At 34.2% G+C, this 18,410-nt stretch overlaps 1 protein-coding gene across 3 annotated transcripts in view; it reads left to right on the top strand.

Annotated features, from left to right (window-relative positions):
• The window catches only part of LOC116845667 (protein rhomboid), a 561,105-nt gene that overhangs the window by 470,032 nt on the left and 72,663 nt on the right, over positions 1-18,410 (top strand). For all 3 annotated transcript variants that reach the window (XM_032818659.1, XM_032818660.1, XM_032818661.1), the window contains exon 4: positions 3,594-3,706. In XM_032818659.1, coding sequence (XP_032674550.1) covers positions 3,594-3,706 — 113 coding nt within the window. The remainder of the gene's footprint in view (positions 1-3,593; positions 3,707-18,410) is intronic.

The raw sequence follows: 18,410 nt of genomic DNA, 5'->3' as shown, positions 1-18,410 counted from the left end.
CTCGTCGTCGTCGTCGTCGCATCTTCGACTTTTCTGGGCCGCGTTTTGACCGCTTCCGTCGCCGAGTCCTTATCTGCCGCCGCGACGGGGACGAAGGGAAGGTAAAGGACCGCCTACATACAAGGTGTCCGTAACTCACGGAGGAGTCGGGGTGTTCAGGTATACTGAGAGAAAAATGTACGATATTTGGAACATAATGGCATAGTAAAAAGATTATAGTTAGGAATATAATTTTTATAGTAAATGTTACCATAATATTTGTAATATTTACAATATAAGCATAGTATAACTGACCCGTGTAAAATATAGAAATTTTGAACATAATGGCATAGTAAAAAGATTATAGTTAGGAATATAATTTTTATAGTAAATGTTACCATAATATTTGTAATATTTACAATATAAGCATAGTATAACTGACCCGTGTAAAATATAGATATTTGGAACATAATGACATAGTAAAAAGGTTATAGTTAGGAATATAATTTTTGTAGTAAATGTTACCATAATATTTGTAATATTTACAATATAAACATAGTATAACTGACCCGTGTAAAATTTTTACCAAGAATTATAATTATTTGAAATAAAAAACATAGTAAGATAGCAAATATTTAATGGTAAGAGAAATTAACTATTTTATATAGTCAATACAATTGGAATATTTGGTAAATGTAGGTACATGTAACTATATTCCCAAAAGCTTTACCATATATATAGAGTAATAAGATGGTAACTATAAATCTGTGTTCATTCTACTATATCTTCATGTTTAGATGAACTATAAATATATGTTTGAGGTCAAAACGAACTATAAAATATAATGAGATTATAGTTATTCCAACTATTTTTTTCTCTCAGTGTAGATTAGATGAAACTGAGCAAGAAATTCCTCATTCATCATTTTACGAACAACCACACTGAGAGAAAAATATATAGTTGCCTTTGGCGTCAACTATACTCTTTTGATTTTAAGGACAAAAATAGTTAGAAAAACCATTGTTTTAGTAAGTATTATTAGAAAGATGATTCTTCTAATTATTTTTTTGGTTAAAATTACAAAATAGTATGGTTGATGCTGAAAGCAACTATATTTTTCTTTTAATGCGCGTAAAATTTTGGGTTATTAATCCAAGAAGATTCCAGAATGATCACGCGCCATACAGTAGGTGAGCTGCGATGGCGACGTTTGCCATTGTATACACTGAGAGAAAAATGCATGATAATTGGAACTATAAACACATAGTAAAAAAATTATAGTAAGGAATATCATAAAATCAGTAAGCGTTACCATAATTGTGGTAAAGATTACAATATAAGCATGGTTAGACCAACCATAAAAATTTCTTACTCTGATTTATAATGATGTGAAACATAAATATAGTTGAATTACACATATGAAATAGTACAATGAATTAACTATTTTATACAGTCAACGCAACTGTATTTAATCGCAAAAAATAGTAAATGTGTCTATATTTTTACCATTTATTTTACTATATACATATGGTAAAAACAAAAAAAATAATGAAACACATAACTATCCTAAATAGCGAGTATAATTATATGTATGATAAATTTGACTATATTTATAATTGCCAATTTACCATAAATATAGTAAAGAGATCTCTATTGGACGAGCCTATATATTAAATTAAATATAAGAAATAATATGTGAGCGTAGCATGGCAGATAGCACATTGGACTATCATGCTTAGAGGTCCCCGGGTTCGATCCCCAGCTGAAAATTTTTCATGCACCACAAGCATATGAAAAGAAAGATCAACCACCACACACTTGAACTGTAGTAAATAGGACTGGAAGAGGAGAGAAGAGGAAGAAATAATAATATGTTACTACTAAAATATTAGCAGAGTTTCGCACACAACTATTGCGCATGTTAAAATCGTACTTTTAAATACGTTTCTTGTAACAATATTTTGTGGTAAATTGGTATTTTAATATACCAATATTTCATTTTATTTTATGATAGCTATGTAAGATGGTTGTGCGGACTATATTTTATGGTTACCTTTACTATAAATTGCATGTTTAAGGTATCTATAAAAATGTGGTTGACGCCAAAATTATTTATAAAATATAGTGAGATTATAGTTGATTCAACTATTTTTTTTCTATCAGTGTACTTACATATCAAACTGAAAAAGTCCTCTACCATTTTCCAAATTATCACATAGATGTTTTGTTATTAATGGGATATTCTAGTATCAAAAAAGACTCGTTTTCAAGACCCGATTTTTCGGAATTAATTTTAAACAAATGGTTAAACCTACAGAGTTAATGTTTTGTATTGCTATTTATTCATCTTTGAGGAAATATCTCCAATTTTGTCAAAGCTTTTTATTCAAAATTGGAGAAAATACAAGTGGACGAAACAGGTCACGCCGTCTTTCATCGGCAACACAGGATTGCCGTCGTCTTCGTCATCTGAAATAAACAAATTTGCTTTTATTTTGTTCTTTATGAATGTGGCTATTGCTCGAACTCGAATCTTCCTGATATCTTTAAAATTATTATTTTTCTGGATCGCAAAAGTTTAGAATTTTTTCAGTAAAAATCAAACGACTATTTTTCAAACTCCGTCATTTTGTTAATTTTCCTTCAAATTATTTAATTCTAATTCGGACAATAGCCATATTCATAAAGAACAAAATAAGAGCAAATTTGTTTATTTTATATGGTAAGGACGGCGGCATCACGCCCGATGTTTATTATAAGTTTAAATCTTACAGAAATTGAGTGATATTTTTATTATTTATCATTTTTTCATCTATCTTGGATCACATAATTTTAAAAATCTAAGTTTAGATTCGGATTCAACGACCCCAAAAACCCATAGAATACGTACTTCCCTATAATTATCTCCCCGAGCAACCCCCGTCCTGAAAGGGTTAATAACTTAGAATTTTACATCGTTCGCAAAATGGCAGAGGAATTTTTTGTTCAGTTTGACCTAATCTACTTGTATACCGCAGCTCCTCTGTGAGTTACCGGACATCCTGTATAACGAGATATTCCTAATTAAAACCGTAGCCGTGGCTGCCCGCGGCGTTATAACTCACGATTGAACGACGCAGCATGGCTCGAATCTATTACACAGCCTCGAACTTCCTATATCTTCAACGACCGGAGTTGCGACCGATACTCCGTTAACTCAGAAGGTTAACTCGGCTTTGGAGGTTGTTTCGTCGAACAGTAGTGGAGCTAATTATTTCGTTACACGTTAATCGTGATATCGACGACATGACGTGATTCCGCGATACGCTCAGTACGGCTCGCCGCGGTTGTAATTTCGCATTTATTTGTTATAATAGCCAATTTTTCCGCTTCCCTGCGCGGCTTTATGGCGATTATCTCGGTCACGAATAGAGATATTGTCGGAAACGGCGTTACAGTTACTACTCTGGTTGACCCTGTAGTCGCGGAGCACGTGATGGGCGTGCTTCAAAAGGTAGCACGCAAATATACCGTAATTAAATTAGAAAAATTCCCGTAACGCCGTCCTTTAAACAGAACAATCGTCCTTTAAACACAATATGCCTCGGTAATTTACCGCGTGGTTGCTTTTTCAGGTGGCTTCACCTGCTGTTTAACCTGGGGGTACAGGTGGTCGTGGGACTTCCCTTGGAAATGGTTCACGGAAGCCTGAGGATCGCCGCGGTTTACATGGCCGGAGTTCTTGCCGGTGAGTAATGTCGTCTGCAATGTGAATTATGTTATAGTGCATCCACGATTTATGGCCACGCGTTAATGCTCGTTTAACCTTTGCGTCTCGCAGTACGTCAATCTCGATCGCGCGAAGTCGAGGTGAAATTAAGAACGAAGGTGTACACGCAGAATCATATCGTCTACTGCTGCACGGAAAGGAAACTGTACAGAGTGTCCCATTTTAAAAGATGCATCCTGATAATTCTTCAGCCAAGCCAATTCAGGAAAAATGTTTCAGATAAAAGTTATATGGTTCGATAGAGCACATAAGAAGGTACCATTGATTTAACCTTGCGTGGCGCCGCCAACGTCAGGTCGAGGTCAACTTTGCTTTTTTAAATAGAAATATATATTTTTTTTATTATGGAATTTTATCCTACGTAAAGAAACAAACAACTTTTGTTTGAAAACATTTTTTATATAACCTCTATTTTCTAAGATATTTACGGAAATATCTACAAAATTATTGGTTTCAATAATTTTTTACTCGAATTCTATCAACTTTACCGAAAAAATAGTAAGAGATAAAGATTTCCTGTTTTCTTCTCATAGAGCTCTGAAAATTTTTTTATAATTTTTTAATTAACTTTTTAGTACTGCATTTTCTTGCATTTTCTTGAAGTACTAAAAAGTTAATTAAAAAATTCCGAAAAAATTCTCAGAGCTCTATGAGAAAAAAATAAATAATTTTTATCGTTTACTATTTTTTGATAAAGTTGACAGAATTTCGTAATAAAGAAATATATGTTTTTACTTAAAAAAACAAAGTTGACCTCGATCTGATGTTGGCGGCGCCACGCAAGATCAAACCAATAATATCTTTTTATGTCCTTCATTGAACCATATAATTTTTGTCTGAAACATTTTTGCTGAATATGCTTGAAAAATTATCAGGGTGCATCTTTTAAAATGGGACACCCTGTATGATTAGCTCACACATAAGTCTGGTTGGCACAAACATACCGTTTCTTCCGTGTAAGAAAGGAAGATTACTCACAGTTTACTTTCCCTCTCTTGGGTAATGTTTATCTTCAACAAAGAATGTTTGCTTGATAATAGTCTACAAATACTCACATACTCGACACAAATCTGAGAGAACTCGAAATATACTTGTAACAAATTTTATAAAAACCTATATTATCGTGTACTCAGAAGAAGAATTTATTCTCTGTACACGCATATTATAAAACTTTATTGACGAGGGACGCGTTGGTACATTCTTAGATTAAAAAGAAAAGTCGAAGGAAAAGAACTAAATTTTCGAGTCAGAACGTCATATTAGATAATCGCTAATATATTCACGTATCTTTTTCAATATAATCTTCCTATATTTCTTACGCATATAGATTTTATATAAAAATGTATGCTGCTTTGTTTCACGAAAAATTATGCATATATAGAAGTTTTCTTGCAAAATTCGCATATTTTTAAGCTTCTAAATTCAATGGCAGAGATGAACTAATGAAGTCTTTGAAATTTTGCTGAATGGAGTGAATACACGTTCCGTATGTACATACTGCAACACTTTTACGTCGGGTAAATATTTATACTGACAGCTGAAAATATCAATCTCGAAATTTTCTATTGTATTTGTCATATCGAGCAACTGTTTTAATTCATTTTGGCAGGTACTTTCATTGTGTAAAAGTATTTGTATTTATGTGCAATCAGTACGACGGAAACTTTGCAGAAATGCTAATATTTTGTCGTTAAAGTTTTCAAATGTGGTATTCGATTAAGAAGACAAAAAGAGGAAGATATGTCGAAGCGTGGGGTCTGAATAGTCTAGTGACTAGTTGGTAGAGCCTAGTCGATTGACAGGAGAAAGGTGCCGGGTTTGATTCCCGGCCCACTCTTAACATGCCCGATATACTTTCTCTCATCTCTTCTACAGCTCTTTACAAATTGATTCAACAAATTCAGTCTAATTGTTTAGGGTGATATTATCAATTATAAAAGATGAGCTGTGTGTGCGAGTTACCTTTTTGATCATTAAAACCACTAATAAGAGAGAGGGAGAGTGTATATGATATATATGTGTGTATTTTAGGTAGTTTAATTAAAAAAATAGAAAAAAAAAGGTTAATAAAAGTTCAGGCACGGAAGTTGTAGCCCTTTTTTCTATTTTTTGATTTATATCATTGGAGTTCTCTCTTTTTTTAACATTTTAGCTAGTTTAATTGGACAGAGCAGTCGTCCGAATTCGATTCCCCGGTCTAGTTTACAACATCCGATATATATATATTTTTTTTATCTTACATAATGAAGCAAATTTGTGCAGCAAAAGAATTTTGTGTACAAACAATCGTCAACATCTTTGACAAAAATGTTAACATTTTTCTGCAAAGTTTCTGTCCTGATTGCATAGAATTACAAATACTTTTACACAATGAAAGTATCCGCCAAAATGAATTAAAGCAGTTGCTCAATATGACCAATACAATAGAAAATCGTTTCAAAGAGCAACTACTTCTGTTGATATTATTTTAGTTATTGCACCCATTTTGTATTCAGAGCTACTTTAAGAAAACAGATTTAGTAATCTAAGAAAAGAAAAAAAGTATGCTGTATTCACACTCAATAGTTGCTTGAACTCATTTGTTATTGCTAGATCAATTAATTGTTAGCTATAATGACACATTTATTGATATACCGAATTTTTTTTCGTTGAAACAGTAGAAGCATTTTGAGTATCTGAACAAATGTTTTGTCAAAAATTCTGGATTATATTTTTTATTGGTTTTACTATAAAATAGTTTCTGTTGTAATAACAAATCTGTATCTTGTATAATAACTAATAATATTATATCAAAATTTATTAATAATATCAAAAGAATATCATAAGCCATCATAGTAACTCTTCATTAATTAGTCATTTTTACTACATTTTTCCGTATAGGAATTTTGCCTTTGGATGAATAGTTAAGTTAGAACAGAGGATAGAAAAAACCTGGTCATGACCGTATTTTGTTTATGTATTTACTGCGAGTAAAAACATATATGTGAAAAAATACGTAGCAAAAATATTGCGAAATGTCTCTTCCAGAATATAATTACTTCTCCTATGTTTTAGAAGCATATCTCACGATTTTTTCCATTATTTCTCTCACAATAAACACGTTAACGGAATACATAGTCAACATGACCCTTTGATTAAAAGTCGGTTCGGGATTTCCTCTAAATACTATCAGTAATATGTTGAGTTAGCTTTATAAGCGTCTTATATGTTAAACTAAACCTTGAGCTTGTTTTGCACAAACAAGAACCAAAAAACAGGCAAATTTTGTTCGAGACATCAGGGTGATTATTTCGTCATATACAGCCCTGAAGTTTGTTTAATTCTACTCGCGTTATTGTTTCTCTCTTATAATGTAGTTAAATTAAATTTGTAATGTAGTTAAATTAGCACATATCTGCCAGTCCTTATTCAGTCAACTTTTATTGCACAATTGTGATCTTAACTGATGTAAAATCCATTCCTCCTCCCCTCTAGATTTCTCTCCATGGAACACGTTTTTGCGCAATCTGTACATCGGCGAAATTAGCCCGGTGTATATGTAAATGCAAGCGGGGTGCGTCGCGCAACGCAGACACCATAATCAGAGAGAGTCCGAAGCGTCCAAGATACACGGAGTGCTAATTATCCGAACACGTGCCGGCCGTCATAACGACGCGCTTTAATTAAAATTCGTTAATGTTCATATAAGTGCGTTGACAGCCGGGTAATGAAACATACTGCGAGCGCACTTTTCATTCCCTACTTCCTGCGCGTTTCCTAAATGGTCGTACCTGATATTTCGCCGATGATAAAGTAGATATTCCGCTTTGTTTGTCGCGTCGAACGAAAATATTTTTCACGTGCGCAGTACTCATTTTTTATATTCACCATCACCACCATAGCCGCCGCCTTCTAATTTAACCCTTCCAGGACGGGGAGTTGCTCGGGGAGATAATTATAGAGAAGTACATATTCTATGGGTTTCTGGACTCGTTGAATCCGAATCTAAACTTAGATTTTTTAAATTCTGTAATCCAAAATAGCGGACCCAATATGTCGGAAAAAATGATAAATAATATAAATATCACTCAATTTCCGTGAAATTTGAACTATGAAACTTTTCAAAGATACTTTTTTGAGAACTGAAATCGAATATTTGAAATTTAAAGTGCTGACCAAGGAAAAGCATTTTTAGACCTGACCCAACCTGGTTACATTTACTCATTTGTGCTCACCTTTGCAAAAATGATTCGTATATCGAAATTAGTCAGGATTTTCACTAATACAAATTTAAAGATTATGAAGTTCCACTCATATTTAGATAATTTTTTAATTTTGAAAATCGCCATATTTGATCTGCCATTTTGAATTTTACATTTTTTACTTCAAATTTGGAAAGAACAAACGTACCAATTTTTGTGAATATCAGATCGATAGTTTCTGAAATACATGCATGAAGACCGTACAGCATCAAATATCTCTCGTCCTGAAAGGGTTTAAAATGTTTGTGCTTTAAATTGGAATACATCGTCGTTTCTAAAGTGTAGGGGAGATCGAGACTATATGACTCCAGCAGTATGTTGCTCATGTGCTCTTTTTAATATTTATCTTGAAAGGGTACAAAATCGCGAAATGTCCTTTTAAAATATTTTCCTTGAAATTCATTAAGATCGAAATATTATTTCAATTAAGAAATAGAAAAAACTAATTTTATAGTAGTAAAGTAAATTTTCGAGCCTCGAAATTTTCTATTAATATTCTACTGAATATTATTAAATTGTGACTGAATAAAATTAAATGATACGTTATTAGTTGGAATGGAACTTCTTTGCAAGTGTAAGATATACTATTTTTGGTAATAAATGCAATTTTCATTCATAAAATTGATTGAAGTAGAATATATGGACGAACGAAATAAAGTTGGCCCATCAAGAGTCTCTTGCCAAAAATCCTGAATTATATTTTTCATTGGTTTCATTAAGAAATAGTCTCTATTATAACAACAAATATGTTTTATATAATATAAATATATATATATATATATATATATATATATATATATATATATATATATATATATATATATATATATATATATATATATATATATATATATATATATATATATATATATATATATATATATATATATATATATATATATATATATATATATATATATATATATATATATATATATCAAAATTTATTAATAATATCAAAATATGCCTATCATAGTAATATTATTAATTAGTAATTTTTACAAAATTTTTCCGTATGGAAATAATTTTGCCTCTATATGAATGATTAAGTTAGATGATAAAGAAAATGGCTGTTAGCAAGAGAGACCTCTCGTGGAGACTGGAACTACTAATCAAAATATATATATTGTCACATGGTCTTCTTTATTCTACACTACTGAATCCGATACCAAAACAAGATAGCTATTTTGCTTCATGTTCGTATTTTGGTTATTACAAAACAGAATATACAGTTAGGATCGTGGCGGGATACAGAAGAAGGTTGCCTCTATCATATTTGTACAGTCAGTTACGACAATTAGTTGCCTGAGAAGTTGTCACTTCGAAATTCTAAAATATAGGACATCTAGCCCCATTTTCTCCTACACGAGACGTGTTCTCCCTTTCGCCAGGGCTAAGCAATTACTGCTCCACAGCATTTTTGCGTATTTACTGAGACAACAAACGTGACCGAGTAATCCCGCTAAACTGCTCTGTCTCTCGTGTGTACACATATGTACGAAATGTATGTATGTAAAGCGGTACACGCGGCCCGCAAACGTATCTGTATATGTCTAATTGTCATTTGCATAAATTCGATTAGACGCAGATCTCGAGTTATTAGCAGTCATGAAAGCAAAACGTGGCAAAATGGGCCGCATGAATAATCAACTCCCGACCCGAACGAAGAGGGCAGACAAAGAGGACGCGGGAATTAGATAGGAGAGATAGGAATTTCAAAGTGGAATGTCGATGTTACTATTGGTAAATTAGCAAGAAACGGGTGGCGCAATTTTCCATTTACACATCGGCAGAATTTTCATTCGAGGCCCAATTAAGTCAAGGATATTTCGTCGCAAACCAACGCCCTAAGAAACTGATCGAATTCTCGATGTGGTGTTTTCGTGACCGTCGCGAAATCGTCAAACAGGAATGGGAAGGGAGATAGAGAGATGTTAGAGAGGTCTCAATGACGCAAACTCTTATAAGTGTAAAATATTATAAAAGATACGATGAGAGCTGTGATTGTATTTACCGTTTTTTTTTTTTGTTATGTAATACTCGTCACGAATTTTGACATGTAAACATGCGTGTTGTCTCCTCGAATCTATTGTCATATCTTATCTTCTCTGGCCATGGCTTAGGTAAATTCTCATTGTCACAACGGGAGACGATCGATAGTAGAAATTTTACAATCTTTCTTATCACATTTATTATATATGTAACTCCATTATAAACTTATCGAGGTAAACTGCGTACGTTTATGAGATAACTGACGACAAGAGAGTGGAGGATATGCTGAGTAAGATGTTTCCTCTGTCACACAGTACTCTAGCAAAAGGCGATGTAGGGGACAAAAGAGGAAATGAAACATAGTGAAAGAGGAGAGGCATTAACCAAATGATTGCTTCTCCTTTGTTCTCCCCAACAACTAAACAATTAGACAAGGAAAGAGCCTTACTTTCTATTGTTCTCTCTTACTTATGCTGACTTCAACTATCTAAAGAGAACGCGCAGTTCATCCCTATAAATCTATGGTCACCATACAATGATGCAAATTTTTTGGTATATTGATACCACAACAAATTTACTAAAATTTCACTAAAAATTTCGATCATTTCTTTTATATATTCTTATATATTTCTTATATAATCTTATATATTTCTTTCTACTTTTATATTTATATATTTATTTCCTATTTATTTTTATGTACTTATATATTTTTTTATTATTTCCTATTTAATTTTTATTATAAATAATCCTACGTCTCTCTCTCTTTCTCTCTTTCTCTCTCTGCTTTATTTATTACTTTTAATTCTATTTTATCAATTGATAATATGATAAATATGTATGTTATATATAACCACTAAAGAAATAAAACCTTTAATAAATTTCGATTAATAAAGTTATCGCCAAAGTTATATATTCATTTCCTATTTATTTTTATGTACTTATATATTTTTTTATTATTTCCTATTTAATTTTTATTATAAATAATCCTACTTCTCTCTCTCTTTCTCTCTCTCTCTGCTTTATTTATTACATTTAATTCTATTTTATCAATTGATAATATGATAAATATGTATGTTATATATAACCACTAAAGAAGTAAAACCTCTAATAAATTTCGATTAATAAAGTTATCGCCAAAGTTACATTCAACTGTTTATCTAGAGAATTCTTTCTCTAACTGTCACAGAATAAAAAAACGTGTAGCCAAGAAATTTAAATTAAGTCTCTTTCCTACAGAGAGAAAGAAATATTAGGCGCCGTGTAAGAGAACACAGTTTCGAAAATGAAATAATAATAAATCAAAAAGAGAAACTCGATACACGATAAAAAATATTGCAATCATGAGAATTGCGAGAAGGACAGGAAAGAGAGTTAATAATGCCGGAAGTGGGCGCCATAAAGATCGTTTACATGATACGTGGTACAAAGAGAGTGAGGGAGGGTGGGGAAGGGGGCGAGGAGAGAAAGAGAGAAAAAGAGACGCGAAAGCGTGAAAAACGCGCTCGTCACGTGTCTCTCGTTGTCGCATACACACATACACACACACACATACACAATTCATGATAGCGCGTCGTCGAACTTCGTCCGATATTATCGATATCCCCGTCGCCCTCTCCGCCCTCTCCGTGTCTCGTCGTCGTCTCCTTTCCCGCGAAATCTCCGCGATCTGTTCGCCCATCTCGCCCCGCCCCCTCCTCCCTCCCCTCCTCCCTCCTCCGTCACCGCGATCGTCTCCGTCTAACAGTCTCGTCGCTGTCCTCGTCTCTGTTTTCGCGCTCAAGAGCGGCGCGTACCTCCCGTTCACTTCCCGCTTATCCTCCTCCCTCTCCCTCGCCCCCCCCCTCCCCCTCGTTCGTCACTAAAGTCACCCGCAAGAATGCAGGCACGGCGACAGCTTGTCTGGGCCCACCGCGACGAGATTACTTCGTATGCATCGCGGTCGCGACGATGTAATGCGATTGCAGCAACGCAAGTGCAACGGCACCTACATCCCCCTCTCTTCTCCTCCCCCTCCCCCTCTTCCCGTCCTGCCCACCAGCTGGCCTCTCTCAGGCGACCTGCTCTCATCGCGTCTCCGTGCTCGCTCGTCGACGCCTCTCCGTCTTTACGTGCGCCTCGTATCGTCCGCTCTTACCTCCTCCGCCACCTGGTCGACTGGTCGACACTTCATTTAACATTGATCGAGTTACGATGACGGCCTCTCCTCATTCGATTAAACCCGGGAAACGCTGTAAAATATTTTCTCCTCGCGAGCCTGTAAGAAAGAGTGACCGCACGCCTTACGTTAATGCAATTTTCAGGACATCGCGTGAATGTGTTAACGTTCTTAAGGTAACACTCAGCGGGGAAGGGAGGTTGCATCGTTATTTCGTTGGTCACGTATCCGTGACCAGCAGGAGTATTTGTTGCTTAGTGCACGCAAAAAATTACTTATATCAGCTAAACCGCGGTAACTGATTCGAACTTAGTCAAAAGGCTAATCGTTTAGCTGTCACTGCTATGACAGCTAAAATGCATTCGCTATGAAATACAAATATATTGAGTGACATTAGAAAATTAGAGTCACAATAAAAAATTAGGATATCATATCCTTATCAATATGATATGATATCATATCATATCAATAAAATTAGGCGATATCTCTATTATGAAAACTAATATTTCTGTTCTCACAACCGAAGATATTCGTCTGAACATTCAACGATATCAGAACTCGGTTGAAGCAACTGAGAACAATTGACTATACAGAAGCCTTATAAAGGAATTTTTCTGTTTCTACAGCCGAGTTTTCGTCTGATCCCTAAATAACCGAAAATTCGGTTGCACCAACAGAATTGTATTTTCCGAGTGTAAAATTTCTCATGTGTCCATTAAAACTTGCTGTATTGTTGTCGAATAAATTACAGTTAAGCTATCGCAATCAACGTTAGTTACATAAAGTAGGTATGTAAATTTTAATATAACATGTATTTTTATTTTTGTTTTTACTATCTGTTTATAAGTACTATTATAACAGTCTTTCACTCACCTTTTCGATAAGATGGCCCACTATCATTCTAACATTTATAAAACGAAAGTCGTTATATTTCAAAAAATATTTTAAAAATTATAGTAATTACATCTTATATGCAATATGTTTTGATCAAAACTTGGATTTAGAATTTAAGTTTTATAATAGAAGTTTCTATTTTATATGTGTATTATATTTTTCACAAATAATATGTATTAAATATCCTATACTAAAATAAATATATCAAATTATGTTTTTTTCATTATTTTATAAAATAATAGGTACAGAATCTTGAGCATAAAATATGTATAGGTCATCTATTCCTTATGGCCATTTTGTCTTAAAAATTTAAGTAAGATGGCCAATGCTCATGTTTTGATATTTTTGTAATAAATAATTTCACTGAAGTATTTTCCTTTTAACTCTGATAGTATTATGTACTGTAGGCTTCAGTGAAGTAATGTGCCAAACGCTATTAAGAAATAATAATAAGAAATGTATTTTTTTGCATTTTAAAAAGGTATAGCCATCTTACCCAAGTTTACCCTACTTAAAAAAGTCGTTATGAATTAATTTTCCTTCTTTCAGTGCAATATCTTACTTGAGAATATCTTGTATTTACATATTATGGGTCTTCCACAATAAGCCATTAGTCATAAGCCGCAAGAAAATTCACTAATCACAGTTGGTTATTTTTAAAAATAATCGACGATCAACTTGCTTACGACTTATGACTAAGGCTTGTTATAGAAGGCCCATTAGAGAATCGCCCATTAATCGATTCCGATATACATCTGTGAAGTTTTTTAATACAACTCTACATGTGACGAACTTTTACGGTTGCATGTTTTCAAAATTGAATATTATCCCAACTATTTTATGTTGGTCTTTAATATGAACAGGCTTTTAAATTAAAAGATAAAGATAGTTTTAGTGAAAGTTAAAATTAAGAAATGGTAATTAACATCAATATGGTATAAAGAAACATGTGTTAGAAGTTTTAATTTCAAATATCTCAGCTTTCGAAAAGTTTCATCGTTCAGTGCAAAGAAAAAGTCGAATAATTGAGATAAAATATAAATAACGATATATATTTAAAAATCTATCTGTACATTATATTGATATTTTATTAATATGAAATACAAGGAAAAAGTCCACACAGTTATATTAAAATAAAAATCGTAAAAAAGAATCAATTTTCTTCTGTTTACAGTTTAATATTTCGCTTGAAATTGTCTTTTTCAAATTGCGCGAGAAGTTAAATAACATTTCGATTCGTATATAATCCAAGGAATTCTCAAAAATTCATTTTTCGCAAGACAACTGCCTCAAGCGAGAGGCAATATTCTCGCGAAGTCCAATTATTAACATATTTCGATGACCGCGGCGCTCGCTCGCACGCTTTTAATTCTGCTTTATTCGTTGTAAAAGGGCGGAAGCAATGTGTCATACACGCGTCGTACACGTCGATTAATATCGCGCAACGTCGAAAGAACGGCGAAACGTAATCGCCGGGCTAATGAAGCATAAATCAACGTTTTAAATTATGCGGTCGCCGCGCCACGTGAGTGTGCAAATTACCCTTAGCCGCGGTGTGTACGTGTGCACGTGTGTCTGTGCGAAACCGACTAGCTTATAAATGCACTTCTCCGGTGGCGCGGATTAATGTCGTTTACGACATCGTCGCGCTTATTGCTGGCTGCACTCCCTTGTCCCGCATAGCTCGACCGTTTCTACTTGGGAATTCGGCCGGCGTGAACGGCGCCGTGAGCTACAGACGCGCGAGACTCGCCACGTAAACAAGTTTGTGCGATATTGCACGATAATTGAGAAAACATTTCATGTAAAACTACACCAGACGCCATGCTGATGTTTATCTTTATGAAAATACTGCCCGTTGCATTCGATACTCATATACTTGTTCCGTACTGCTGTTTGTTGTGGATCTTTTCCTCGTTGGAGCTAGTAAATAACTAAGCAATATTATATTGCTTACGAGGAACACTGAGCAACTCAAAAGTTAAAAAAATCCTGAAACTTTGTGTGCGAGTAGCTCATTCGTAACACAAAACTATTTTTTGTTCGTGCGGAATTGCAGTTTTAAGGAGTGAAATATCCTTTTGAAAAAAATTGTTTTTTTTTTCTTTTTGAAGCAAATATCGTCGAAACTATAAGAGATAGAAACAATTTTTCAAAGTGAAAATTAAATTATGTCAAGAGTACTTTACTATAATAAACTAATTACTATAATAAAAAAATTTTCTAAAATAGGAGTGAGATTGGGGGTATATAATAAATAAACAATTAAAAAATTTTTTTTTATTATTGTTCTAAAGTACTCTTGAAATCATTTAATTTTTATTTTGGAAAATTGTTTCCATCTTTTATAGTTTCAACGATATTCGCTTCAAAAGAAAAAAACTGATTTTTTTTAAGGGGCGTTTCATCCCATAAAACTGCAATTCCGCACGAACAAAAAATAGTTTTATGTTACGAATGACCTACTCTATTTGCACACAATTTTTCAGAATTTTTTGAATTTTTGAGTTGCCTAGTCTTCCTTGTTATAAGCAATATTATATGCAATATTATATTGTTTAGTTATATGCAATATTATATTAGTTGTAAACAATATATAAAATTGTTATATTACTAATACTACTAATATTGTTATAAATACGGATTATATAATGAAAATATTGCTATAGAAGCTCAGCAAAGAATTATTAACATTTCATAGTAATAATTAGTATGCACGTTTGTTTATACTTTCTGTAATTTAACATTCTGCGAGAAGAGAAGTGATGAATTAGTAGATGAACGCGAAAAAATCCGATTATTTACTTTGAGATAGCTGATCGTGAAAAAAGAATATTTTCTTCTATCTCAGTCAATATCTGTATTAATTCATATGGAATCATATAGAATTATATATAATCTTGCTAACTTGATTTAGATCATAAGTTATATTCACGATATCGAGCAATCGGAAAATCTTACCAAGAAATCCAACCAGTAATCAATATTAAAACTCGAGACATTAATTAGTAATATCGTAGAATAATAGAGGGAAAGTCGCATATAAAAATATAAAAAGTAATATTGATATGTGTTATTCTCATATTTTCTTGTTACACTTCTTGCATTCAATATTCCCATATTTTTATATGATTTATTTCTGTTTGTCGGTAAAATTGGACGTAAGCCATTTATTGAGATACTTGCATGTGGAAGACCTCCTCTCATTTCAATCTTAATTAATATCTGAATTAATTCGCATACTCAATTATATACTATATATAAAACCGTACCAACTAAATTCCTATCGTTATATTTTGGTCGACATCGAGCAGAGTTAGAACTGTAATCGAACAGTAATCAGTACTAAAGCTCGACGTTAATTCAGTAATGATTGACGAACTAATCATAATTATCTAGAATTATATATAATCGTGCTAATTCAAGTTCCAAAATAAGGATATTTTGCACTGCATCGAGCAATCGGAAAATCTTACCGCGTATCCAATCACTAATCAACATTAAAGCTCGACGTTAATTTATGACATCGTAGAATAATAGAGGAAAAGTCGTATATAAAAACACAAAGTAATTGATACATGTTATCCATAATTAGATTCCCATCATAGTTATATTTTGATCGACGTCGAGCAGAACCAGAAAAAAAGTCACACCGTATCCGAACAGTAATCAATACTAAAAGTCGATGTTAATTTAGTAATGACCGACGAACTAATCATAATTAAATAGAATTATACATTATCATGCTATCCCGATAATAGTGATATTTTGCACGACATCGTAGAATATTAAAGAAAAAGTTGTACATAAAAACATAAAAATACAATCGATACGTGTTATTCATAAGATTCCTATTATAATTACATTTTGATCGACATCGAGTAGAACCAGAAAGTGACACCGTATCCGAACAGTAATTAATACCAAAGCTCGACGTTAATTAAGTAGTAATTGACGGAGTAATCGACAGCGACATGACTGTAAAGCCCGAGATCGCGACAACGAGCGAACAGTATCATCAATCCGCCGCGTGTAGGGAGCAGAGCCGTTTATTCTTATTAATTCCGTCTCGTCGATCTTGTGCAGAACATCCCCTCTTCCCCCCCCCCTCTCTCTCACTCTGCTTCAAATAAAGCATCTATCCATCTCTCTCTATCGTCGCTAACGAACGTTTTCCCGGTGCACGCTTTTTGCACGGCAACGGATACGGCTTCGCGTCGCGCAGCGCCATTGCCATTGCCGTCCTCGTCGCCGTCGCCATCGAGACTTTGTCGTCGTCGTCGTCGTCGTCGCGACGCTGTCGAGTCGATTGCGTGACACCGGCAATTGTACGACGGTATTTGCATGTCGTACGACGCGTCGTTCGTATGCGCGACTGCGTGTGGCCAACCGCCGCATTAACTCGCCTCGAGGATAGCCGACGACGACGACGACGGCGGCGGCGATGACGGCGACGGCGACAATGGCGCACCCGGGCTCGCCAGAGAGAGAGAGTCGATATACTTGAATCTTTTTTTTTCACGCTCGCCTTTAACTTCTCTGTCAGCGCGAGGTCGCGTTGTCTCGGCTCGTTAGAGTCTCCGCGTTCGCTCGCTGTCTTCGATCATGCCCGGAAACGACGGCCGCCTTGATGACCGGGGAAAACTTTAAATTGGACGGCGAAACGTTCGTCTGAGCGAGCGTCAAATTTACGGCAGGGCTACGTCGTCGCGTCGCCGTTATTATCGGTAACAATAATAAAGCAGCCGATCGAAGCGCCTCACTCTGCAACGACAAGAGCGAACTTTCGCACGCGTATAAATTAGGGGAGAAAGTGGGAGTGTGAAGCACTTTTTTGTTTTAGATGAAAAGCTCAATATTAAATGCAATAGTTGCATTAATCACTGTCAGAGGTGTCAGCGAATATACATCTGATAATATATTCATATTCATCAAGAAGAGAAAAGACTGCTCAAAATGTGCAAAATTTTGTTTAAGATAGTGCAAAAAGTGAAAGCTTGAAAAATGACAATATGGATGACAATATGGAACAGATAAGAAAGTAAAAGTTCACTATTTACTATTATGAAGAGAGAGAGAAAGAGAGAGAGAGGGGGAGGGAGGGAGGGAGGGAGAGGGGGAGAGAAAGAGAGTTGTTGATGTTAAAATAATTATTTTTTATTGAATTCCTCTTTGAGTATGAAAACCATGAGTTAAAAGTGGAAATAAAAAATTTTCTATGAAAATTATGAAAATTCTCAATAATTCTAATTATGCACGAGTCCTTTAGGCGTATAAACAGAAGTCGCAAATAAAAACATCACCTTCGCAACCACTGGATAAGACATGGTAATATGAAACATCTTGTTCCATATGGAACACTTTGTTCTATATAGAACAA

The sequence above is a fragment of the Odontomachus brunneus genome, unplaced genomic scaffold (genome assembly GCF_010583005.1).
Source record: "Odontomachus brunneus isolate Ranch 3 - 2012 unplaced genomic scaffold, Obru_v1 Obru_scaffold_055, whole genome shotgun sequence".
In the NCBI taxonomy this organism is placed as follows: Eukaryota; Metazoa; Arthropoda; class Insecta; order Hymenoptera; family Formicidae; genus Odontomachus; species Odontomachus brunneus.
Note: the sequence above shows the minus strand (reverse complement) of the source record. Positions and strands in the feature narration are given on the sequence as shown.